This window comes from Nothobranchius furzeri, chromosome 16 (genome assembly GCF_043380555.1).
Source record: "Nothobranchius furzeri strain GRZ-AD chromosome 16, NfurGRZ-RIMD1, whole genome shotgun sequence".
NCBI classification, from domain to species: Eukaryota; Metazoa; Chordata; class Actinopteri; order Cyprinodontiformes; family Nothobranchiidae; genus Nothobranchius; species Nothobranchius furzeri.
The window spans coordinates 30,238,368-30,265,922 of NC_091756.1; the positions used below are offsets into that span (position 1 = coordinate 30,238,368).

Genomic DNA, 27,555 nt, shown 5'->3' on the forward strand with positions numbered 1-27,555 from the left:
TCACCACTCCCCAGCCCAAACCCCAAAAAACAAACAAAAGAAGCAAGATGAGTCGAGCGAGCAAGGTGAGATTACCAACGAAAGCATTCTAAATGCGATTCAACTACTGATAAAGAGATTTGATGAACAAGATGGCAGACTGAAAGCATTTGAAAGTAGAATAGAAGCTAACACACAAGCAGTGAGAGAGACTAAAGAAGAAATATGCAAAACGAAGGAAGAAATGGTGCTGATGAAAAATGAAAATGCGTCACTGAAGCAGCTGTGCTTGGAGCAAGCCCGGCACAAGAGAAGATGGGATCTTCGACTGATGGGCCTCAATGAAAAAGACAAAGAGGATACAAGAGGAGCTGTGATAGGCATCCTCACTAGAGTAATCCCGGTGTCAGTGGAAAAACTACAGGACTCAGTAGACACAGTCCATCGCTTAGGGAAGGAATACCATGCAGCCACCAACAAGATGCCCAGACCTATAATCATCCAGTTTGCCTTGCGAACTGTTCGTGATGAAGTTTGGAGGAGATCCAGAGAGGCAAGAGTGTGCAGTGAGATGAACATCAAGTTTAAGCAGGACTTCTCAAAGGAGGATCATGAAGCTCGTGCTAAGCTTTGGCCCAAGGTGCAAGAAGCCAGGAGAAATGGGAAGAAAGCCTCCTTAAGAGAAGGTTATGCACTCATTTGGGCCATTCCCATCTGTACCGGGTCGGCCCGGGCCGGGTAGCGTAGGTTGTTTACATATCTGGGTGGCCTGGTATTTTTCCGGGCCAACCAAGGCTCATTCTCAGCCCTCTTCTCGAGGGGGTCTGCTTCAGGCCGACCAGGGCCAGCACACCCACTGCTGACAGCAAATTCACACCTTCCATTAGAGCAAGCCTCTGATTGGTGGGTAGAATCAGCCCACATGGGCTTAAGACAAGGATGTGTGGAATCAACCGGGCCAGGCTGGGGCCGACTGGGGCTACCCGGCCCGGGCTGACCCGGTACAGATGGGAATGGCCCAGTTGATGGACGCAGAGTTGACCCCTAAGTATAGTTTAGTAATCAAAAACATGGGTCTCCTTTGCTTATACTGAGCTAAAGTGAATAACACAATATTATATATTTAAGTGTACTTAAGGCTACACACAGATTTTTCATGTAAGCAGTTAGGCTTAAACAAATCCTATTGGGTGAAAATTTGTACGATTCAAATGCTAAAAAGGGCAAGTAAGAATCCAAGTTCAGTTCAGTTGTTTGCTGCGGTTCTTACGTTTATTCGACATTTTTGTAATGATGTTATTAAGGACAACATGTTCATTCCTGCAAAGAAGAAGAAACACAGTTAAGCGCATTTAGAACAACCATAATTTCTTTTATATCCTTAAATGTCAGGGATTTGAACAACAGTACAACGCGAAAAGCTATTTTTTTATTTTGTAAGGATCAAAAATCACAATGTATCTTTTTACAAGAGACTCATTCTGTTGCAGCGGTTGAAAAATTTATACTTGCACATGGAACATCACACTCAGCAGGAGTCATGATTTTATTCAATAGATTTTCAGGCAACACAATTGATCACAAAGGAGACATTGAAGGCCACTGGTTAATGGTGTTAGTGGAGTGGAATGATAAAAGTTATATTTTGACGTGTGTGTATGGTTTTTAACAACCAAGAAATTAATGAAAACTTCTATTCAAAACTAAGCCAAAAAATGAATGAATGGAAAGTAACGTTTAATACAGAGAACGTGATATTGGGAGGGGACCATAATATAGCCCCAGATTTGTGGTTAGACCGGATGCCTCATAAAAATTCCCAACCTATTTATAGTGACACTATACTATCCTTATGCACAAAAACACATATTATTGATTATTGGAGAACACAAAATCCAACATCAGTTCAGTATACTTGGTATAATTTGGCAGGAAATGGTCAGTGTTCAAGATTAGATTACTGGCTGATATCACATGAGATATGCAATGGCATTTCAGATTGTAAAATAACAGCCTCCCCGCTAACGGACCATTGCATGATCAGTCTTGATATTAGAACATCTAAGCAACAATTTAAGTCTTCCCATATATGGAAGTTCAATAATGATCTACTACAAAATGATGATTTTTGTAATCAGATTAAATCTCTTATATCGGAGGTTAAAAAGCTGGATATGGTTCAAGTTTAAAGCCAAACAAATAGCAATAGACAAAGGAAAAAAATTGGCAAGTTTAAGAAAAAGAAAACAACAAGATCTAATTGATGAAATTCATTCAATAACAAGTAGTACACAACTATCCTCAGATAATGTTACTAAATTAAAGTCCCTGCAATCCCAATTAGATGACCTGTTTATAAAAAAGACAAATGGAGCATATGTTCGATCACGAGCTAGATGGATTGAAAAGGGTGAAAAGAGTGCAAAGTATTAAATAAATAAACAAATATATACGAGATAAAAAAACTTTACTTACTTTACAAATAATGAAAAAGAACCTGTCTGGCAAATGGAAACAATGAAAACATTTTTTTCATGTTGTGATTTTAAGATGTTGCACTAATATAAATATACATTTCTGTAGACCAATTAAATGATCTGTTATAACACCAGGTACATTAAAAGAATTTTACCAGAAAAATAAAGCCATTTGTAATCAAGGTAGAATACGTTTGAAAGAGACTGATCTGAATCAGCTCATTTAAGGGGAACTAAAGTTCAGTCTTTGATTTCTGCAGCTGTTGAATAACTATCACCCTCTTTTGGTAATTTAATGACATTAAAACAAGTAATTGAGGAACCTGTAATGAAGGAGTCAAATTAATAAAAAATTTAATAGAATTAAGACAATCTCTAAAGGTAAAGTTTGTTTTATTTAGTTTTTTTTTCTACAACTGATTGACAACTGTCACCCTTTTGTGATTTGTGACACTGCAATAAGAAAAACATTCACTACAAACTGTTAAAGTTGTAGCGAAAACGTTTTCTCATATACATATATATATATATATATATATATATATATATATATATATATATATATATATATATATATAGACATGGACAAAATTGTTGGTACCCTTCGGTCAATGAAAGTAAACCCCGCTATATTCACAGAAATAATTGAATCTGACATAAGTAATAATAAATACAAATTCTGTAACATTTCACCAATGAAAGTCAGACATTGCTTTTCAGCCATGATTCAACAGAACCATTAAAAAAAAACCTCATGAAACAGGCCTGGACAAAAATGACTGAATAAAATGTGAACAAAGGGATTTGTTAATTCAAGATGTGCCCACTAATTAGCATCACAGGTGTCTACAGTTTAGTAATCAGTCAGTGGGCCTATATATAGGGCTCCAGGTATCCAGTGTGTTGTTTGGTGAAATGTATTGTATACTATGCTCAATGTGGACCAGAGGAGGCGAAGGAAAGAGTTTTCTCAGGAAATAGATAATTATATACAAGCATGTTAAAGGTAAAGGCTATAAGATCCTCTCAAAGCAACTAGATGTTCCTGTGACTACATATTATTCAGAAAGTTAAGATTCATGGGACTGTTGCCATCCTCCCAGGATGTGGCCACAGGAGGAAAATCGATGTTGAATCAAAGAAAAACTTCTTAAGCGATCCAAGGTGCACTTCAAGCTCAAGGAGCATCAGTGTCAGGTTGTGCCACTTGTTGCTGAAGCCTAAGTGGGAGATGACTACGAAGGACAATATTGTTGAAAACAAATCATAAAAAGCCAGAGTGGAATGTGCTAAACATGCTGACAAGCCACAAAGCTTTTAGGAGATTTTCTTACGGACAGATGAGACAAAAATGGGCCTTTTGCCAAGGCACATCAGCTCTATGTTGACAGATGGAAATTGAAGCCTATCAAGTAAAGAACACTGTCTCCACGGTGAAACAGAGGAGGCTCTGCTATATTCTGGGTCTGCTTTGCTGCATCTGGCACAGGGTGTCTTGAATCTGTGCAGGGTTCAATGAAATCTCAAGACTACCAAGGGATTCTAGAAAGAAATATGCTGGCCAGTGGTCTCCGTTACAAGTCATGGGTCCTGCAACAGGACAATGACCCAAAACACAGCTAAAAACACCCAAGAATGGCCAAAAGGAAAACTTTTGACTATTCTAAAGTGGCCTCCTATGATCCCTGACCTCACTCCTATTGAGCATCTTTTTGGGCTATAGCATTGACCTCATAATAGCCATGGCTGTAGTTTACATGTCGTTTTTATTTATTCAGTTAAATTTTATTGGGAGCCTAGAGGAATCCAAACAAGCTGAATTGTAAAGGAAGCAACAAGTCGGAGATTGTAAACAGTGGGAGTGCTTTTGTTGTCTCATCGGCCCGACCTGGCAAACCGGGCCCGGCAGCGCCGAACCCGGCCCAGCCCAGCGGCTCCGAGCTTGACGTGGTTCTACCGGCCCGACCCAGTGGCACCTGGCCTGGCGTGGTTCCATCCGCCTGGCACAGCAGCGCCATACCCGGCGTGGTAACGCCGGCCCAGCCCAGCGGCACCGAGCTTGACGTGGTTCTACCGGCCTTACCCAGTGGCACCGTGCCCGGCGTGGTTCGATTCGCCTGGCCCGGCAGCGCCGAACCCAGCATGGTTACGCCGGCCCAGCCCAGCGCACCGAGCCTGACGTGGTTCTACCGGCCCGGCCCAGCGGTACCGGGCCTGACGCGGTTCCATCGGCCCAGCCCAGTTCCGCCGACGGGGCAACACCGACTCCGGCGGGGTCCTGCTGAGCCAGGCCCAACAACATTCATCGCGTCGCGGTGAGCACGGAACCAGAGGACGACGGTTGCAGGTGAGAGGAAGAGATGCCAGGAGGACGAGCCGGTGGACGAGGTAAAGAAATGGCCACAGAAGACCTGGAGGAGATCAAACGATCTCTGAACTTTATGTCAGGTGAACTGTCAAAAGTAACATCGCAGCAGGATCGATTATTGAGACTGATGGAGGAGGTGAAGGAGCTTAAAATACTGTTAACTGAAAAAGATAAGAAGATTTCAGCCTTAGAGCAAAGAGTTGATGAACTTGAACAATATACAAGACGAGAGGATTTGGTGATAATGGGACTAGAAACCCGACACAGAAGCTACGCAAAAGCAGTAGCAAATCATGACTCAGCAGAAGAGGCTTCAGACAAAGAACTTAAGACACTAGAGCAGCAAGTTGTTACTTTTCTGCACAGCAAGAACATAATTATTCAAAGAGATGCTATATCAATATGTCATGCACTGCCAAAAAAATTTGAGAAAGCTAAACCAACTATTGTTGTAAGGTTTACCAGCAGAAAACAAAGAAACAGCGTTCTGTTACAAGCAAACAAGCTTAGAGGCATCAATGTGTACATAAATGAACATTTAACCAAAAAAAATGGGACAATAGCTAGAGAGGCACGGATGCTAAAAAAGCAGAAAAAAATTGTAGCTACATGGACAAGGAACGGGAGTGTATGGATCAGAGAACAAGAAGGGTCACAGGCTAAGATAATAAAGGAGCTGGGAGAACTGGAAAAATTTAATAAACACTGAAAGTTGGAAGAGGGATGTAGAATCAAGTAAAATCTCATATAGCATCACATAAATAAGATACAAGTAAACCACAACACAAGCATATGGACATAACAACAAATACTTATGAGGAACTAGAATACAAGATATATGACCCTGGAAAGGAACTAGAAAATAATTTGCACATACATATGAATAATAAATGTGAATATTTTAGTGAACAAGAACTAAGGGATTCAGTTTTGACAGAAGGTACACTCTCGATCATTCACTTCAATAGTAGAAGTTTGTATTGCAATTACTCTAAAATATTGGATTATTTAACACAAAATAAAAAACCATTTCAAATCATTGCTATAACAGAAACATGGTTAAAAGAAGGAGATGAGGAGGAGGTACAAATAGAGGGGTATGAAATGTACTTTATGAATCGGAATAATAAAAGAGGAGGTGGTGTTGCACTGTATGTATGTCACAATTTAAAAAGTAAAGTCATTCATAACATGTCAACAGCCATCCAAGATGTCATGGAAATGATCACTATTGAAATAATCTCTGAAAAGACAAAAAACATAATAATAAGTTGTATCTATAGAGCGCCTGGATCTTGTGTAGAAACATGTACAAATACAATTACTGAGATGTTGAGTGGAATCTGTAACAAGGAAGTATTTCTCTGTGGGGACTTTAATGTTGATCTGGAAAATGTAAACAATTCAAAGACAGCAAACAACTTCATAAATTCAATGTATCTACTGGGTCTGTTTCCTCTCATAACCAAACCAACAAGAATTGATGCGCATAGCTCAACAATTATAGATAATATATTTACTAATGCTTCAGAAGGGATAGAGAGAAGTGGAATAGTGATGACTGATATCAGTGATCATCTGCCAATTTTCACAGTCTATAAAAATCACCAGATCAAAAATCAACAAAAAATGGAAAAACTTATAAGGGACAGGTCACAAAACGCTATAGACGCACTAAAAAGAGACCTGGAACAACAAAACTGGGAAGAAGTATATGTTGATGATGTAAACATGGCTTACAATTCTTTTATAGGAATATTATGTAGTCAATATGACAAAAACTGTAAAACAAAAACTCAAACACAAAGAGGGAGGATGAACAAACCATGGATGACAAAAGGGCTGCTGAACGCCTGTAAGAAAAAAAATACATTATATAGATGTTTTTTAAAACTAAGAACAAGTGAAGCAGAAAGGAAATACAAAAAATATAAGAATAAATTAGTTGCTATAATCAAAAGACAAAAAAAGGAATATTATAGCAATTTATTAGAAGAAAACAAAAATAATATTAGAGCAACTTGGGGAATAATAAATAATGTCATAAAAAGAAATCAAATAGCTTCAACTGTTCCAAATTATTTTGAAAACGGACAGTATGAAATTAGTGAAACCAGTAAAATAGTAAATGAATTTAACAATTTTTTTACTAATGTGGGACCTGACCTGGCAAAAAACATTCCAAAAAGAACAAATTATAGTATAGGCGAGAATATCAAAAGCAATAAAAACAGTATATATTTAAGTCCAGTAACTAGTGATGAAATAAGAAATATTATCAATAAATGCATCAATAAAAGAAGTACTGACTGTGACGGTTTAGACATAACATTAATAAAAAATATAATAGAAAGTATTATTCATCCATTGACTTACATATGTAATTTATCTTTTGCAACAGGGACATTTCCTAACAGGATGAAAATTGCAAAAGTCATACCACTTCATAAAAGTGGAGACAAACATATCTTTTCCAACTACAGACCAATATCTTTATTGTCACAATTCTCAAAAATATTAGAAAAATTATATATTGCCAGGTTGGACCGATTCCTGATCAATGAAGAGGTATTAAATGACAGTCAGTATGGTTTTAGAACAAATCATTCAACATCCATGGCATTAATGGAATTAACAGAAGAAATATCGGAAGCCCTTGACAAAAAAAATCATCTCATAAGTATCTTTATTGATTTAAAAAAAGCATTCGATACAGTGGATCATACAATTCTTATTAAAAAACTTTGTAAATATGGCATCACAGGGATGGCCCTAAAATGGATAACAAGTTATCTTACCGATAGGCAGCAATATGTTCAAATAAACAACACAAAATCACATATAAATAACATTACTTGTGGTGTACCACAAGGGTCGGTATTGGGCCCTAAACTATTTATCATTTATATAAATGACATTGTTGAGGCATCCAAATTATTAAAATTCACCTTATTTGCAGATGATACAACGTTTTACTATTCAGGAGATAATGTTGAGCAGATGATAGAAGTGATACAAGCAGAGATGAAAAAAATTAAACTATGGTTTGATGGAAACAAACTATCATTAAACAGTGATAAATCCTGTTTTATGATATTTAGTAATACAAATTCAAATGATGAAATTTTATTAAATATAGATGAGATTAACATTAAAAGAGTTCAAGAAGTCAAGTATCTGGGAGTCATCATTGATGAAAAAATGTCTTGGAAACTGCATATAAACAGTGTCAAAACTAAAATATCTAAAACGATTGCACTGTTACATAGAGCAAAAGGGTTGCTTGATAATAATTCATTATATTTGTTGTATAACTCACTGATCATACCATACCTGAACTACTGCATTGAAATCTGGGGAACAACATATAAAACTTACACAAATTCGATCTACATCTTACAGAAAAAAGCAATAAGAATAATCACAAGGAGCAACTACAGAGATCCGTCCAATCCATTATTTATTAAATTAAAAACACTAAAATTCTATAATCTGGTGGACTACAATATTTTAAAATTTATGTATAATGCAAACAAAAGGAACGTACCTGCAGGATTAATTAAACGATTTTCAAAAAGACATAGCAAATATGATTTAAAGGGACATGAATTATTTAACATACCTAGACATCGGATACTCGTAAAAGAACATTGTGTCTCCATATATGGAGTTAAACTGTGGAATAAATTGAATACTGAACTCAAGAATGCAAAAACAATATTGACTTTCAAAAAAGAAATAAAAAAACGATTAACTTATATAGATCCGTTACATAAATGTGTGAGGGGAGGGGGGTGGGGGGGATTAAAGGAACAAGATATTAACCTAGTATGTGCTTGTATGTGTATATATGTATGTATATAGATCTGTAACTTAATGCTTCTTTCTGTGTAAATTGTTTTCTTTTTCTATTTTTCTCTCAAATTCATGGGTTGAGATTTTGTCGGCCAACAGGTCCAGGAACTATATTGTTCAATTTCCTTAAGAATCATATGATTATTTCATTTGTATTAATGCTATTTTAGTTAAAAGGGGCAGACAACATAAGTTTTTCTTCTTTCTGTCCCCTTTTTCATTTTGGCTTGCAGCAATTTAATTCTGATTGTATTTTTATTTAAATGTCAATAAATGAAAATAAAAGATTTAAAAAAAAAAAGTGAGCCAAAACATGCTGTCTGGAAAAGGCCCCCTTCAAACCTGAGACAACTGGATTAGTTTGGTCGTGAGGAGTGGGCCAAAATACCTGCTCAGAGGTGCAGAAGTCTCACTGACAGAGAATTGAAGGAAATGTAATTATCCGTGGTTTTTTATAGATTGTAACATTCAGTAGGTGTTTTAACATTAAGAATGACACTTTTCTCACACGTATGCATCGTAAAGACATTTTATCTGTCATGTAATCAGCTCCAGTAAGACTGATTATCATTTTTATTATCTATGGCTCCAGCTTTCACAGGGAAATGTACCACATTTTCCTATTATTAAAGACAACTAAACTTTTGTATATTTTCCTGACTACAATTGAATTAGTACAATTTAATTGGAGGTGATTTCAGTATCACCCTGATTCTATAATGGACATATGACCACCTAACTGTAATAGTGAGAACACGTTCCTTAAAATAAATGTGGATGGCTAAATATTTAAACTTGATCTAGAGTAAAACACTTAGGATTTAAACATATTGTTCATTCAACAAAATGTGATCATATGAAGTTTTGTGAGCCAGGGGAGACGAGCTTTATTCAAAGAGGATAGATAAGTGGTCCTGTGTCTCTTGCAGCCTTGAGGACATGTGACGTCCTACAGAATAAGTCAAGAACATTGGCTCAAATTCATAGACGTAATATCGGCACCACGGTGTCAGATTGACCTGTGTAAGTAAAAAGTAAACTTCTGGTCATTTGGGTGGAATACTTGGCCATTTGGTACGCTACAAGGGAGATCTCAAGATTGTTTATGTCAGGCTGCTGTTTGGTGTCTAAAAATTTTTAAGAAGAAAATAGTTTATTACTGTTATTATTAATAAAATAAATAAAAAACAGTTGCATTTTAGAATAATCCTTACTATAGCTTTTCATGTTTGTGTGAATATGCATGCTCATATTTGCTTCTAACTTGCTGCGGGTACACCTGAATTTCCCTAATGTGGTACAATAAAAGAATGTGTTTAAAAAGGATGTTTTTAATTTTATTTGCATCCTGGTGCATGAAGAAACACTGTTGTAGCAGGTCCTCTTGGGTCCTTCCTACCAGCTGTGAGACTCTATAACCACCACTGCTCCCAATAAAACCAATAAACTGTTTTAGCATTCCTGCTGCTTTTTGTGATTTGCACGTTTTCTGTATTATAACTGCATCTGTTCATATCTTCTTTGCACAGCTTTTCATTCATGTTCTCGGTCTGTTAATAGTCTGCTACAGTATTTTATTAAATGGGGCAAATTAAGTATATTAAGTATTTTTGTTCTCTGTACAGCCTTTTATCCTTTATGCTTTGCTGCTGTTAGACCAAAATTTCCAGACTAAAAGAAAATTAAATTATGTTCCATTCGATTCTCAACAGTGAAAAGCATAAAAATCCTATAAAACTGGTACAAACATACTGAGCTTTTAAACAATTTTAATATCTTTCTTTTTTCTATTTTCTTTAAAAAAAATCTTGACATCTTATGTTTACATAGCACGGTATAACAAAGCTTGCATCTTGCATTTAGTTCCAGCCAGCTTGTGTTCCTCGACGGAAGAAAAAAACAGATGGAACTTCCGTGTGGGATTCTCAAAAGACCCAAAAACGCAATAATACCAAAAACGTGGAGCCAGCAGGTCAAACAACGACTGGATGCAGCAGAAGGAGAAATCCGGGAAGTTTAGCTGAAAGATCAGCCTTAGACTCTCAGCAGGAGCTTTCACGGTAAATGAGCAGCAGAGGGAAAAAACTGCTGTTTTAAATCCCCGCGATCAGCTGGACATATTGGGTTTGTATGTTTTTATTTTCCCAGTCCATTATGATGTTGTTAGTAATAGTCAAGTTGCTAAACGATTCGCTCATGAGTGTCATTAGCATAGTTTATTCATTTATTTGGAGAGGAGTCAGGGGACGATGCCCACACTCAGTAGTTACTTTGTGCAAACGCGCCAATAGTCCTCATACATTTAATTCATCAAACATTTTAAATAACCGCAATGAAAGGAACAAAAATGGACAATAAAAACAATAGCTATTTTAGAAAATCGGTTTAAATCCTCTGGTACTCTGTCTTTTAATCATTCCTGACGCGCTCCGCTCATCGCGTGCTGCGGTGATTTCACCTCACTGACGCAGCATCGAAACGCGCACTCCGCTTTGCGGTCAGGAGATCCTTTGATCTACTTAGTTCACAAGTAAGTGATGAGTTGAAAAAGTAAGAATCCAGGCAGCAGTTTTTCTGGAGACTTTAGAGGAGATGCAGGAAGACGAGAGACGGACAGGACAGGAAAATAGTTAAATAAAAACACGGAACAAGACAAAGTGTTGAAAGTAAAATGTCGGTAGATCCAGGCGCGTTGCAAGCTTTTCAAAAGTGTGGGGGATGTTGTCTGTGCCTAAAATAATTTCATGTTATTCATCTTGTTAGTTTAATTTCCATAATAGCTGAGCAGGTGCGATTTTTAGACGCGTCACGCATGTCTCCGTTTTAAACATGTTTAAACTGTTCAGAATATAAATCCAGGCTCTGTCTCGTTAGATTGGTGTAACTAAAGTTTGTACTGAATGAAACTTTACATTAAACCATGCTGAAAAGAAAAGGATCCGATTAAATCGTTTCCCCCCTCATTTACAGTCAGTACAGCGCAGTGCGCATTAGGGATGCACCGATCAGGTTTTTTGCTGCTGATACCGATCACGTGGATTGGCCAGAAATTTTCTACAACATTATAATGAGTGCTACAAACTACATAATCTGGGAATAAAGGAAATGTAACCTAATCTAAAATGGTCTGTATTAGGGTTGTCACGGTGTGAAAATTTAACCTCACGGTTATTGTGACCAAAACTACCACGGTTTTCGGTATTATCGCGGTGTTTTTTTTAAACGTGCTACATTTTCACACAATTAAATAAACCCTGTATGTCAGGAAAATATTGTCCTCAGTTTGTCTAAATTTTGCCTAAAATGTGTTATTTTGTAATAATGTTGTTTATTTGTTTACATTTTTCCCCTTTAGTCTTTAAAATACCAATATTTGCCCATAACTTCTTATTTTATGTCTGTTTGATGTCATCATTTAAAAAAATATTAGATCAGATGATACTCAGTACTCAAGTACCCTTCTAATCAGATACTTTTTTACACTTACTTGAGTAATAAACCCTATATCAGGAAAATATTGTCCTCGGTTTGTGTCCTTCCAGTGAGCTTTGCAGATGTGGGAAAATGTCATCAGGCAGTAATCATTGTTAAATTCATAATTATTCTCGGAGAGAGACCAACTCTTATCTGCCCCTGGGAGCCCCGTAATGCATAGCGTCATTTCAACATGGCAGTGTCCGTGACACGGTTTATATGCAGGTAGCGGCGCTGCGGCTGCTTTATATAGCGACTCGTTGCATTCTCCCTCAACCCAAATCCTCGGATCACGCATTTTAGCTAAAACGCTAACGTTAGCTTGCCTTGCGTTGACTGTAGAGTTTTGGGTGATGGTCACGCAGATGTGTCATGAGATTTGAAGCGTTGCTGCCTTTCACAGACACTTTTTCTGCTCGTGCTGCAAACAGGATAGCCGTCTTCTATAAACTCCCTCGGCATTCTTCAAATATCCAAAAGATGCCCGTTCTTCCGACTTTGTCTTCTTTGAGGGATAAAAAATGTCCTGAACGCTGTCGTCTCCTCCTTTGGCCATTATTTCAGCTTTAGCTTCAAGAAAGTTTTGGTTGTAAACAACAAAGCGCGCATGTGCCGCAGGCAGCTTCAGCAGATGATACGGTGGCTGGTAAGGGTCGCCGTGCCGATACCACAGCCACGGTAATCCACCGACATAATGTAGGTTTTTTTTTTTTAAACAAGACGATTATTATTATTGTGAACTTTTTTTAACCGGGGTTTACCGCCACACCGGTTACCGTGACAACCCTACCTGATCGGTCTGCTTTGATCTATTTTGAAAACTCCGATCAATACCGATAGGGGCGCTCTCGGCCGATTGGGATCAAATGCCGATCCATCGGTGCATCCCTAGTGCGCATGGCTCTGGGGTTAATCAAGTTTAGTTGTTTCTCTTTGCAGCAATCTTCACAAGAAGGCAAAACAGTTAAATGGCAGGTTACAGATATTTCCATTTGACTGTTGTATGTCAATTTATTATTCAGTCTGGCCACGCTCCATTGACGGCTCTCAGTTGTGGGGCGGGTTCTACCGTTGTCTTTCAAATGATCTCCGCATTCCAGTGGACAATGAATGTGACATACTCTTGTTTCACTCTGTTGCATCATCCCACCCACCAGGCATATAGAGTGCCCTGATTGGCCCACAAAGCGGATAAAGCTCTGTGATTTGTTCACTAAGCAGATATAGCACTATGATTGGCCCACCATTATGGACCAATCACAGCTCTTTATTGGGCCATTCCCATCTGTACCTGGTCGGCCCTGCCCGGATAGCTCCAGTCGGCCCCAGCCTGGCCCGGTTGATTCCACACATCCTTGCTTAGGTATGCAAGGAACGCAGTCAGAGACATTTTCAGCTTCTAGGTAATCAGCATGATAATGAATGATAATGAATTGAGCATGCCTTAAGCCCATGTGGGCTTATTCAACCCACCAATCAGAGGCTTGATCTAATGGAAGGTGTGAATTTGCTGTCAGCAGTGGGTGTGTTGGCCCTGGTCAGCCAAAAGCAGACCCCCCCAGAAAGAGGGCTGAATAACAGTCTTGTTGCACCCTGAAAAAAGGCAGGCCACCAAGATATGTAAGCAAGCTATGCTATCCGGGCTGTGCCGACCAGGTACAGATGGGAATGGCCCATATGTGTTTGAAACCCCTCTAGAGAGTTGTGATTGGCTAGCCAGAGTCCTGGTAGGAGCTGCGGAGGTTCCAATGGAGCGTGCCTAGACCAAACTTTGCAAAGCAATTAGGGCTGCAACTAACAATTATTTTCATAATCGATTAATCTGTCGATTATTTTTTTCGATTAATCGGTTTGTTATTGTTTAGCTATTTAACCTATACAAGTGATGAATACATTTCAGTTAGGAAAAAGAAAAACATAAGAGAATTGTGCAGTTGACTGCAATCTATTTTATTGCACATGAACACAGTCAGTGGTGTAAAATGAGCTAAACAGTGCAAAATATCAGTCCAGAATAATTTTTTGGCATCAAAATATAAGAGGTAAATTCCATAAAAAAATAATGTAGAATCTAGAATAGAGTTTGTAAGTGGTATGCATTGCTGGGGGGTGAGTGTCTTGTTCCCCATGTAGTTGTCCATCTTTGCTTGTTTTTTTCTGCATAAGAAACACAAATAAACTGAATTAAGTACACATATAAAATAAAGCAGCACACACACTACAACACTAAATCAATATTACATTATTTGAATTAATTGACAATATACAGTGATCATTTATTTTGACAAAAATGTGTTGTGAGGCGTTTTACAGCGTTAGATGGTAAAACAGCCTTTTAATAGTAAAAAAAAGGACTTTCTGAATTTCTCCTGTATTTAAAAATTGAAAGCGTACAACTATGCCGCGTTATATTCACCTGGACACAGCTCGTCTGTATATTTTTCTCCGCGGAGTTGTCCTTTTTTGAATGAGGAACATAGTTATGGGTTTGTGCCGTTTTTCTCTTAACGAGAACATTCTTATAAACAGACGTGCTAAATTTGGCAAGCGCATGATTCACAACACGGAGGAGATTCACGATTGCATCTAGTCAGTCAGAAGTAGAACAACGTAGACTGACGCGGCAAAAAACATGTTTAACATTCACTATAACGAACTCAGCTAACACTAAGTCCCAAATTTGATCTGCGTTAGCTTGTTTATTTTCTGTTACTTACCGGACTTTCCTCTGCTGCATCAGCCCCCACATGTTTTCGTCTCAAATGTTCACTTAGGGACGTCGTGCTTCCGTCGTGCCATGGTTTTTGCATATTTTGCAGGTCACCGGTCTTTTCAAGGCATCTAGTGAAGTGCTCCCATACTCGTGAGGTTTTTGTCCGGGGTTTCTCTTGTTTTGTCGCTTCTATTTTTCTTCCGTATTTCTTCTCGTTCCGCCATCTCTCACAGCAAGATGAGCGTCAGTAACGTGATACGTCATGAAAACCGAGGCCACTTATTGGCTCATTTCTTCTTCTACGGCTCCACTGGTAGATCAGTGGCTCATTACTGCCACACACTGGCGGCAAATTTAACAGATTGTAACCGATGTCAGATTGTGGTAAAAAATAGACTTTATGCGGTAAAATATGATTATTAAACAACTAATCGATGACTAAAAAAGTTGTTAACTATTTTAATAATCGATTGTAATCGATTAAATCGATTAGTTGTTTCAGCTCTAAAAGCAATAATTTGGTCTAGTTCACTAGGCTAACTCTGGCCAGCTTCTCCAAGGGAATCCAAAGGCGTTCCCTGGCCAGCCGAGAGACATAGTCTCTCCAGCATGCCTTAGGTCAGGGATTACCAAAGTGTGGTGTGCGCACCCCCGGGGGTGCGCGAGCTGCCGCTAGGGGTGTGCGAGGTGAAAAGTGTAATGGCTGCGGAGCTCAGAGAAGTCTGTCAGATGTCACCATTAGCGTAGCCAGAAACTCATTTGTGGGTGGGCCTAAGAAAAAGTAAGTGGGCACAATAAATGTAACTGAAAACAAGCATATTTTTGCACGTGTCCTCCACATGTGCCCTAACTTCATAATAACAATGCGCCGAGCTTCAGCACTCTGGCCTGCGCACGCCGATATGTTCCGTATTTGATCATTTTTAACGGTGTTGGAGGAATCTGAAGGTGGTGAGTCATTCTGGCAGATTGTAATTAACACCCTGTCTCATGCAGGTGTTCTGACGTTGTAAACCTCACACACAGAACATTGTGGATGTAACAAAATAAATCAAGAAATGATTCCCATTCAGGCTATTAACAGCGCGCTGAAGATCTGAAGTTCAGAGTGCGTCTGTCAGAGATCAGACGCGTTCCAGCGGAACCACGGCTCACGGGTGCACATCTGGGCTGGGCAGAAGTAATTTTACAACATTGGTTTAAATAGCGCCAATAACGAGACGCGGTGACTTAAACGCTGCAAGTTGTGAAGCGCGTTCCATCCGCAAGCCGCATCACCAAGCGGAAAGTGAATGCGTCAAGCATAAACCAAGCTTCATGGAGCTGTGCCACACGCGCGCACACACACACACACAGATTCAATAAGCGTGCACGCTGCACAAACTCCGGCGCGCCGTCAGACTGAAGACAGAAATGAGCTCTGCCTCCTCCGTGATAAAAACTTTTAAGAGATTTTATAACATTTTTCATTCAAGGTCAAATTAAGATATTAGCTTCTATTTTGGGATGACGTATTAAAGTCGAGTCCGCTCCAGCCAGTGACTCCTCATGAACCTGACCACAACTCCTGTTACTGCAGCATTTGTTATTCCAGTCCGCGTGGCAGCGGATCGCAGATTCAGCCACACCATAAAACAGCAATAAGTCGGTCTGAGGCAAAAGTGAACCTCATGGCTATACCTTTTCCATCTTTTCCCCTATAGACATTTGATTACGCAAAAGTAGGTGATCAGCTCAGGTTTACGCAGAGCAGAAGGAAGGAGAGCGCTCTGGCCGCACAGGTTAAACGTTCCTACTTTAAGAAAACTGTTAAATTGCATTGTTTATGTGCTACCTGGGCACTCTAAATATTTATTTAAAATTAAATCAAAGGAAATTGTATTGGTATCGAATGCTTATTAATTACTATTTAAAAAATGAAAGTGATGGGGAAAAAGGTCCATCATATTTTTTTTAATCCTGTCTGTTTAGCTTGACGTCTGATGTGGGGGCTGGGGGGTGCGTCAACATGGTCGGGATATCGAAGGGGGTGCGCGGCTAAATAAGTTTGGGAACCACTGCCTTAGGTCTCCTCTTAGGTCTCCTTCCAGTTGGACGTGTTCGGAAAACCTCATAAGGGAGGTGGCCAGGAGGTATCCTAACTAGATGCTCGAGCCATTTTAACTGTCCCCTCTTGACATGAAGGAGCAGCGGGTCTACTCCAAGCCCCTCCTGGATGACCAAGCTTTTCACCCTATCTCTTAGGGAGAGCCTAGACACCCTGCGGAGGAAACTCATTTCAGCCACTTGTATCTGTGATCTCATTCTTTTGGTTACTACCCAAACCTCGTGACTACAGGGGAGGGTAGAAACATAAATCAACCAAGGTCATACTCGCAGTACGCACCGGCTGCACAGAGTGAGAGAGAGAGAAGCTGCACAAAACTCGACGTTATTAATGGCAGAATCAGCTGAGGATGGAAATTTGTTTAAAAATAAATCATGGGAGATGTCAGAAAGTTTAGAAGCCTGTGTTTATCGTGTGTTAAAAAAAACAAACAGCATTTAAGGTAATTAGGGCTAACGATCTATTAACGCAGATACTACTTTACTATCACCAGAATAATCTACTCAGGATGTTTCTCTGTTCAACATCAGAGTCCTTAAACCCAAACTAGGTCCATAAAACCATTACCCCATCTTCTTTACAAGTACTCCTTAATCCATGCACTGTGCGCTGCAGCAGCCTCTAGTTCAAGGCTGATGCAGCTTGACAAAATTAATGCACAGTCGCAGTTGGCCTAAATTGATAATTGATAATATGATATCAAAACATATTTTACCTATGTTTGAGTATAGGAGGATCTTTGTTGACATCTTTTTCATCTTTGTGTGCATGCATGAGTGGCTGCGTGGCAAAAACAAACACAATATGGCCTCTATCTATACGCGACATACACTTTTAAGAGAGTTTGCAGGCAAAATCCCTGATATTTAACACTTTAACATCTAAAGACAGGAGGTGGTTCAGAGAGAAGCTTAAAATCTGTACTGAAGACAAAATTAAAGTTATTAAAAATAATTTAAAAAATAACATTTTCATGTGTGCCCACGACCTCAAGGGATCAACCATCAACCCTGCCCAGTGATCAACTTTCCTGGTGGGGTCACCCATGAAGACAGTGGAAGGGTTAAAAAAAACTTTTGTGATCATCCTTTTTTTTTTCTTTAGTGCATTCATTTTTGTGTTTTGATTAGGTGTCACTTAAAAACCTTTTTTTGTTCAGGGGCCTCATTTATCAAGCTTGCTTACGCACAAAACGGGGTCAGAAAACTGCGTAAGCAACTTTCCACGCAAACTTTGGGATTTATGAAAGAAAACTTAACAGAAAAATGTGCTTAACTTTAAGTTGACTAAGGACCTGGCTTACACACATTTTGGACATGAGAGCACCTGCAGTGCTGCTGCTGAGAAGGATACAATTATGAAATCCTGCAGCATTATCACGTGTACTGCTTCGTTTTCACACAGAACAAGACCCCCCACACGCTCGTACACACGCGCACACACACATGCACGCACACTCACACACAGCCTGAAGCGCAGAATACGGACAGGGGCACAGATTGAGACAGAATGTCATGCATCTGTGACAGTGTGTGTCCTGTCACTGTGACCCTATTGATCATGTGCCCTGACTACTTGGACAAGGGAGATCTCTGTTTGGCTGACTGGTTGGCGCGCGTGACTTTCACCCAGGAGTCTGGGGATCAAATCCTGAGTGGACCTTTTTTTTATATCCGCCACAGATCTCTCTGAAGAATTCACAACATTGACGGCTTCAGCAACGCTGTGCCACTCCGTGGATTTTCTCTTACTTGTTTTGCAAAAGCACTTCCTTTCATTTCTCCACCTCACCCACAGGTACCTCAATTTCTGCTTCTGTGAAATTGCGCTTCCTTGATCCGCCTTGATCTACGGTCGCCATGTCATTTGCTGAGCGCTACAATAGCCGGCTTATGTATATGCATGAGATCCACAAGGCACTTTGCATTGACTATTTATGGCAGTAAGTGGGCGTGGTGAGGGCGGAATGTGACTAAAATGCAGCTCAGAAACATTCTTGTCAGTCTCTCATTCATGAAGCGGAGATTGCGTGCAGCTGTGTGTACTCCGTGTTTGATAGATCACAAACCTGCTTGGCATAAGTACATTTTTTTGCTGAGCTTAAGTACAGTTTTAGTAAGGATTCTACGCAATGTTTGATAAATGAGACCCCTGGTCCTTCAGAGTTTGATCCAGAATAACAGGATGGTGGGTGTTCAACCTTTCTTTTTTTTTGTCTTGACTTGTCTTGTTCTCTTTAACATGTTTGAAAAGATAATTAAAATAATTTAAAAAAAAAGAAGTATGGTAAAAAAGCTTCTGCTTGACATAAACATAAAGGTAATGTTTTTGTGTGTCAATGTTCCATGTAGATGTTCAGCAGATGGTGTTAAATAAAGAAGCAGCTCGTGAAGAAGTGAGGCCTGATGTGAGCCGGATGGACCTGGAGACCCTCAACATTAAGAAGGAAGAGGAGGATCCCCTTTATTTGATAATGGAGACTTGTGCCACCAGCATGTTATCCACTGCAGGTTCTTGTCAGTGTGAGGAGGATGAAGCCAAAGTTTTGTTGTCACAGTTCGATCAGCACCAGGCTACAGACAGAGATCTTCCAACTAGCAGCTGTCCAGATCAGATGAAGGCAATAAGTTGCGGAAAGGACTGTGGAGAAGTTGGAAGTGACAGGAATCTAGATCTAAATCCTAATGAAGATGATTCCAACTCTTCAGAGACTGAAATCAGTGAGAAAGAAGACGACCAGGACGGAAGCAGTTGTGACTGTCAGCTGAAACCCTTGACAGACTCTGAGTCAGAAACTGAGGACAGTGAAAAAGAATGGAATGAGAGCGAGTCTTCTGAGTCAGATGTTAAGGCTGTGAACAAATCTTTAAGCTGCCCTGAGTGTGGTAAACCTGTTCTCCACAAAGGATCTCTCCAGAAACATATGAGAGTGAAAAGTCATTCATCGACAAGGTCTTCAAGCTGTTTGGGCAATAAGAAAGGTCTTACAGTGGAGGAGAATTCAAACTTGTGCAGGAAAGTCCAGGCCGAACTTAAGTCATTTAGTTGTGATGATTGTGGAGTTTCATTTAGCGATAAATCAAAATTTAAGAGTCACATGAGAGTCCACACAGGTCAGAAACCTTTTGTGTGTGATGTTTGTGGACAAAGATGTATTCATAAATCACAATTGATCAGTCACATGAGAGTCCACACAGGAGAGAAACCATTTGTGTGTGATGTTTGTGGACAAAGATTTAGCAATAAATCCAATTTGATTGGTCACATGAGAGTCCACACAGGACAAAAACCATTTATGTGTAATGATTGTGGACAAAGATTTAGACTTAAAGCACATTTGATGGATCACATGCGAATCCACACTGGAGAGAAACCTTTTTCTTGTGAGCTCTGTGGACAAAGATTTAGCCAAAAGACAAGTGTAAAGAAGCACAGGAGAGTCCACACAGGAGAGAGGCCTTTTGTTTGTGAGTCCTGTGGAAAAAGATTTGGCCAGATGACAACATTAAAACTTCACATGAGAGTCCACACCGGACATAAACCTTTTGACTGTAAGGTCTGTGGACAAAAATTTAGCCTGAAGGCAATTTTAAACAGACACATAAATGTCCACACGGGACAGAAACCTTTTGTGTGTGATGTTTGTGGAAAAGGATTTAGCCAAAAGGTGAATTTAAACACTCACATGAGAGTCCACACAGGACAGAAGCCTTTTGTGTGTGATGTTTGTGGAGACAGATTCCGGCATAAGGTCAGTTTAAAAACACACACTAGAGTCCACACAGGATAGATAATACAGATTTTACTACATGGGTTCCTGCTGGTACCATTTTAACTTTCATATCCTAGATTTCAATCTTGTGCCTGTGTTTGCAGTCCTTTCCCCTAAATCAGGGGTGCTCTATCCTGGTTCTGGTAGACCACTATCTAGCACATTTTAGTTGTTTCAGTGCTCCAACACACTTGATTCAATGGTTAAATCAGCTGTTCAGCAGTTCATTTAGCGCTGCCTAAGTCTGGTAAACACCTACTGATTAAAATCAGGTGTGTTGGAACAGGAAAGAAATGAAAAAAAATTTATTTCCCATTTTCATGTCTGCCCAGTGCAACCCACATGAGATTTGTTAGTTCTGATGTTGAATTTGTGTGTAGGAGGTGCAGTTCTCCCCGCCAGTAGGCAGCGTGCACATCTCGGGGAGGACTATTATAGTGTGGCCACCATTTCCTGTTCTGGTAGCCATTGCCCAGAAAGCCACTGCTAGACTAAGCGAACAATCCCGAATCTGAACCTGGTGTGAAATTCGACCGTGAGAAGTTTCATCAATGTAGCAAGCTTTCTCACCATGAGCTCCGACTGGTTTTTGATCAGGGCTGGATCATTACAGATCTGAATCTTGTGGGTTCAGTCGCAAGCCAACCCGAAAAAGTGTGACTGCAGACGGACTAAAAGGCGGTGTGATTAGCTGTGGGATCTATCTTCAGAGAACCTGAAGACCATTACTTAATGGCGTCTTTTAGTTGTTACGGCCCTCGCCTCTGGAACGGGCTGCCTGAGGATCTCAGGGTCGCCGAGATCGTTCATGTTTCTAAGATCAGTCTCAAGGCTCACCTTTTTAGTTTAGCTTTTAACTGATTACTATTCATTGCATTGCTTGTTTTACTCGTTTATTTTTAATTACTATTGTGTTACACTTTTATGTTGTTTTATTTTTATAATCACATTTTATTGGATATTTTACGTCATACATTTTACATGCATCTGTTTTGGCTCCAACTCTGTGGAATGAATTGCCATTGAGCATTAGGCAGGCGTCTAAAGACTCATTTTTATTTGATTGCTTTTCAGCGCTAGGGTTCATTGAACTGCCCTGACATTATGGTTTTTAATAATTCTTCTTTTTGATCAGGATGCTTGATCTTATTTTGTCCAACATTTGTTTTTAATTGATCAGTCTCATTCCGTTACCTCTCTGTTTTTGTAATATTGCTTGCGTCTTATTTTATGATTTTATGTTTTTATCTTGCTTTTATGCCCAGGTACTGGGAATGTTTTTATGATGATGCTGTTCAGCACCTTGGGCTTCTGATAACATTGTGGAAGGTGCTCTACAAATAAAATTGATTGATTGATATTTTCCATATTAGCTCGTTATTTTACATGTCACATATTTTAATCCTTCCAGTGTTTCCTCTGTGGAGCCCTCTGCCTCGGGGCCAGTGGTCAGTGGCGGCGGCTGGGGCACTCATAGGGTAGTGCCCAGGTAGTGGTGGTGGTTGTCACCCTCCTTCCCAGGGCGCCCTGGATTAGTGTCTTGGCTGCTGCCATCGATCTGCTGTCGAGGCAGATGGCTCCCTTGATGACGTGTTAACATTACCGTCAATCTGAGCTCAGCCTAGTGTTTACTGTGGTCTTTTAATGTGTTATGTGGACGAGTGTTTGTGTATGTGTGTGTGTGTGCCTGGGAATGATTTGTGGATTGGGGGTGAAACTCACAATTGTTTTAAGTGTGGGAAAGGGAGGGAATGTGGGTTATATGGGTCATTTTAATCTGTTAAGCACTTTGTGTTGCATCCTATGCATGAAAAGTGCTATATAAATAAAGTTTGATTTGATAGTCCCTCAAGCGTGTCCTGGGTCTTCCTCCGGTTGGGTGTGCCTGGAAATCTCCAGGGAGGAATCCAGGAGGCACCCTGACCAAATGCTCTAGCCACCTGAGCTGGCTCCTCTCGATGTACTGGAGCAGTGAATCTACTAAGAGATAACTTAAGGCTAACACTTTGAAAACTACTTCATGTTAGAGACAGTGTACATCAATAACAAACACACACACAAGGGACTGTAATTTCTCCCACCAAAGAAAGTGAATTGAGCATCAGGAGCAGAAGCTTGTTATTTGAAGCTCTTTGGAGGACTTCCTTGAAAGGAAAATTGGTTTACAATATTTCTTTTTTTTGGGGGGGGGCTTCTAATATGTCTTTGTGCACTGTAGGAAGCCAGCTATAGATAGGGAGGTTATGTGCATTTGGAACAGAACTGACAGACATAACAGACAACTTATTTCTATATTAGCATTTCTGATATAAAACTCCACAGTTAACAGATTTCTCCTCTGATGTTCGGACGGTTGCAACACAGTGCATTGTCAGACACTTTGCTATCATTAGGCTGCAGAAAGATGCATTCTTGATGCAGTGGTGGAGGAAGAACGTATCCAGAAACTTTGAGCAACTTGCAATGATGCATCCTTAGGATTTGAACAGTCCTTGGGCCATTTGCTAATATCAATTAAATTAAAATTTTCCTTCAATGTACACACCACATGCCAAATTGAAAAAAAAACAGCACAATTTTAGAAATGTAAGCAGATCTATTAAAAAAGAAAAACTGAAATATCACATGGTCCTAAGTATTTAGACCCTTTGCAGTAACACTAATATGAATATGGAACACAAACAATGGCGACATCTAGTGTTTAGAGGCGGTAGCTGCAAAAACAAAACATTTTGCAGCTGTCGGGGTGTTGGTTCACTGCTAACATGTTAAGTGACTAGCCAGGACCAGCAGCTGTCACCTCCAGAAGTTCTCAGATGACTCGGCCATTGTTGGCTGTGTGTCTGGGGGGGGGGGGGGGGGGGGGGGTGAATGACAAGGAGCCTCGTCTGTGAAGGTTCTCAGTCATCCAGGTCATTGTAGTCTGATGAGCTTTGAAAGAAAAGCCTCATTGAAAGAAGGAGCCTCATTTATCAAGCTTGCTTACGCACAAAACGGGGTCGGAAAACTGCATAAGCAACTTTCCACGCAAACTTTGGGATTTATGAAAGAAAACTTAGCGGAAAATGTGCGCAACTTTAAGTTGACTAAGGACCTGGCTTACACACATGTTGGACATGGAGAGCACCTGCAGTGCTGCTGCTGAGAAGGATACAATTATGAAATCCTGCAGCATTATCACCTGTGTTGCTTCATATTAAGAATAAGAGTAAGAACAACTTTATTTATCCCGAGGGAAATTCTTGTGTCATGTACATGCTCAAAGCAGTCGGAGAGACAAAGGAACAGGTGAAATAGAAACATGATATACAATATATTCATTAAAAAAAGATCTACAGTAGTACCATGTAGGATAGTGCAAAACAAACAATCGCATATCTCAATAATTAAATACATGACTGCATCCTTGTGAATAAGTAATTAAGCCGTCGGTGCAGGCGATTCACAAAAGTGATTAAAGTATTGTGTAATAGAATATGGGTTTGTAGCAGCATATGATATGATGGGGGGATAAAAACATATTTACAATCAGAACTCTTGGGTAATATTGCACAGTCTGGGAGGGAACAGAATAACCAAGGTAATAGTATTTGGTAGAATCACCTACAGCGTGAGGAAGAGTTAAACAGTCCTATTGCCACCGGTACAAAGGATTTCCTGTGGCGGTCAGTTCTGCATTTCGGGGCAATGAGTCTTTTGCTGCGTGTGCTTCAGTGGTCCATCATGTGGGCGTGCATGGGGTGGGAGGGGTTGTTCATGATAGAGAGAAGCTTTTTTAGCATTCTCCTCTCAGACACCTCCTCCAGGTTCTCCATTCTAACACCCAGGACAGACCCAGCCCTTCTAATCAGCTTGTTCAGTCGGCTGGCATCAGCTGTCTTCACCCCACTGCCCCAGCACACAACTGCAAAGAACACAATGCTCTCCAACACCGAGTGATAGAACATGGTCAGCATTTTCCTCCCAACATTGAAGGACCTGAGCCGCCTCAGTAGGAAAAGCCGACTCTGCCCTTTTTTGAAGATAGCATTGGTGTTCTTGGTCCAGTCCAGTTTACAGTCCAAGTGTACACCCAGGTACCGCTAGTCCTCAACGATCTCAATGTCAGCCCCTCTTATGGTGACAGGAGTAGGAGGTGGGGCCTGCTTCCTAAAGTCCATAATCAGTTCTTTAGTCTTTGTGATGTTAAGTTGTAGGTTGTTTAGCTCACACCACTCCACAAAGCTGTCCACCACACTCCTGTACTCCACCTCCTGACCATCCCTGATACAGCCCACAATAACAGAGTCATCAGAGAATTTCTGCAGAAGGCAAGACTGAGACTTGTACATGAAGTCAGATGTGTAAAGGGTGAAGAGGAAGGGTGATAGGACTGTCCCCTGCGGCGCCCCCGTGCTGCTCAGGATGTTATCTGAGCGGCAGCTCATCAGTCGGACATGCTGTGTTCTATTTGTTAAATAGTCCGTAATCCAACCTACAAGTGGGGCATCCACCTGCATTTCCGTGAGCTTGTTCCCCAGCAGTGATGGTCTGATTGTGTTAAAGGCACTAGAGAAGTCGAAAAACATGACCCTCACAGTGCTCCCAGCAATGTCCAGATGAGAATATGCCCGGTCCAGCAGGTAGATGAGGGCATCCTCCACACCGATAAGAGGTTGATAAGCAAACTGCAGGGGATCCAGCCATGGCTCCACCAGCAGCCGCAGATGTTTTAGGATGAGTCTCTCCAGCGTCTTCATGACATGTGAGGTCAGAGCCACTGGCCTGTAGTCACAGGGGGTCGACGGGTTGATCTTTTTAGGGACAGGAACCAGGCAGGATGTCTTCCAGAGTGATGGAACTCTCTGCATCTCCAGGCTCATGTTGAAGATCCGTTGTAAAACTCCAGACAGCTGGGAAGCACAACACCTAAGGGCCCTTGGACTGACACCATCAGGACCAGCAGCTTTGCCGGGGTGGAATCTGCCCAATTCTTTTTTGATGTCATCTGCTGAGAGGGACAGGGTGAGACAGTCAGAGGAGGCAGGAGATGGGGGGATGGAAGGGGATGATGGGAAGAGCTGGCTGTGGAGACAGGAGACTGGGCAGTCGAACCTATTGAAGTGTAGATTTAGGTTGTTAGCACTTTCGACACCCCCCTCCATCCCAACACCTCTCTTTTGTCTCAGGCCAGTGATAGCCCGCATTCCATTCCACACCTCCCTGGTGTTGTTTTCCTGCAGTTTGTTTTCCAGCCTCTGTCTGTAGGACTCTTTCCCCTCAGCAATCTTGGCTTTCAGCTCCTTCTGCACCAGTTTCAGCTGATCTCTGTCACCATTTCTGAAAGCTCTTTTTTTCTTGTTCAGGGTTGCTTTCATGTCTTTGGAAACCCAGGGCTTATTGTTGGGAAAGCACAGTATGTTTTTTTGGGGCACTACCGTGTCAACACAGAAGTTGATATAGTCTGTAACACAGCCTGTCAGATTGTCAATATTGTCCTGATTTGAATCACAAAGAACATCCCAGTCTGTTGACTCAAAGCATCCCTGCAGAGTCTCTTCCAACTCCCTTGCCCATGTTGTGACTATTTTCACACAGAACAAGACCTTCCTTCCTTTCTTTCTTTCTTTCTTTCTTTCTTTCTTTCTTTCTTTCTTTCTTTCTTTCTTTCTTTACCTTACCTTACCAACGGATGGCCATTAGGGTCAAAATCCATGGGAGCGCAACCTCCAGCAAAATAACAAGTGTGTGTGTGTGTGTGTGTGTGTGTGTGTGTGTGTGTGTGTGTGTGTGTGTGTGAGTGTGTGTGTGTGTGCGTGTGTGTGTGTGTGTGTGTGTGTTTAGGCGACAGTTCCTGCAATTAATTATTTTTTCTATAAGTTTTGACACTAAGCTCTGGACAAGAGTCACATATGTACCCACAGCAAACTCACTATTGCTAAAAACCCTAAAACATGTGTCCTGTATCAGAGCTACATGTGTGAAGTTTGCAGGTGAAAAAAAAACGCATCAAATTTGGTTGAGAATTCAAGGAGTTATGGCAAATTTAACATGTTCGACCGATCCATGAAGGCGGCGCCATTGCTCGTCAGCGCCCATAAGCAGTAGCGGCCACACAGGGTCTATCTATGTCTATGTTGTTGTAACCATAGATATTTATATAAAAACGTGTTTATATACAAATCTATGGTTGTAACCGTAGGCTTTGGAGAGTGAGGAGACCCATCCAATATGGCGGCGAGACTGTTACACTCTACCATCGCCCAGCGAGGCGTCTACATTTTCATGCCCAAATTAACCAGAAATTGCGTGACCGCAGCTCCCTATCAGAGACTGCTTGAATGTGTCCCCATTGGGTGATGGAGAGCGTAACAGCATCGCCGCCATATTGGATGGGTCTCATCATTCACCAAAGTCAATGCAAAGGGGGCAACTATGCCCATTCTTGTGCACTCTACAGTTGCAACAACCGGTGTACTATTGAAAACAGATCACGTGGGATTATTTTGATTTTTCTAGCCTACCTGACGGGATTATATTTGATTTATTAACATTGTTTTTTTTATTATATTTATATTTTAATTAACTTGCCATACAATTAGTTTTGTGAAAAAGCTTGATAAAATGTGTTTTTTAATTGGGTGGGTAAGCACCTTCCTCAGTAGAAATGAATGCACTAGGGGCGAATGGAGACCCATCTAAGATGGCGCCTGACCACTACGACAGCGCCAGAACACTGTATGTCTGTGGTTGGAAGCGCTACAGATCGGTAGGTGGCGGTAATGCACGTCAACCGCCGAAAAACTCCCAAAAGGAAGAAGAAGTACTATT

At 40.5% G+C, this 27,555-nt stretch overlaps 1 protein-coding gene across 2 annotated transcripts; it reads left to right on the forward strand.

The window, feature by feature from the left end:
* Positions 1–10,573: 10,573 nt before the first annotated feature.
* On the forward strand, positions 10,574–22,105 carry LOC107388119 (gastrula zinc finger protein XlCGF57.1). 2 transcript variants are annotated; one of them, XM_015963507.3, is made up of 2 exons: positions 10,574–10,803; positions 19,325–22,105. In XM_015963507.3, exon 2 carries the CDS (start codon positions 19,336–19,338, stop codon positions 20,761–20,763), a length of 1,428 nt encoding a protein of 475 aa, XP_015818993.1. In that variant the 5' UTR covers positions 10,574–10,803; positions 19,325–19,335; the 3' UTR covers positions 20,764–22,105. The 2 variants fall into 2 exon arrangements, with proteins under 2 accessions (XP_015818993.1, XP_054605059.1); XM_054749084.2 differs by having other exon boundaries at positions 10,574–10,739.
* The last annotated feature ends 5,450 nt before the right edge of the window (positions 22,106–27,555 follow it).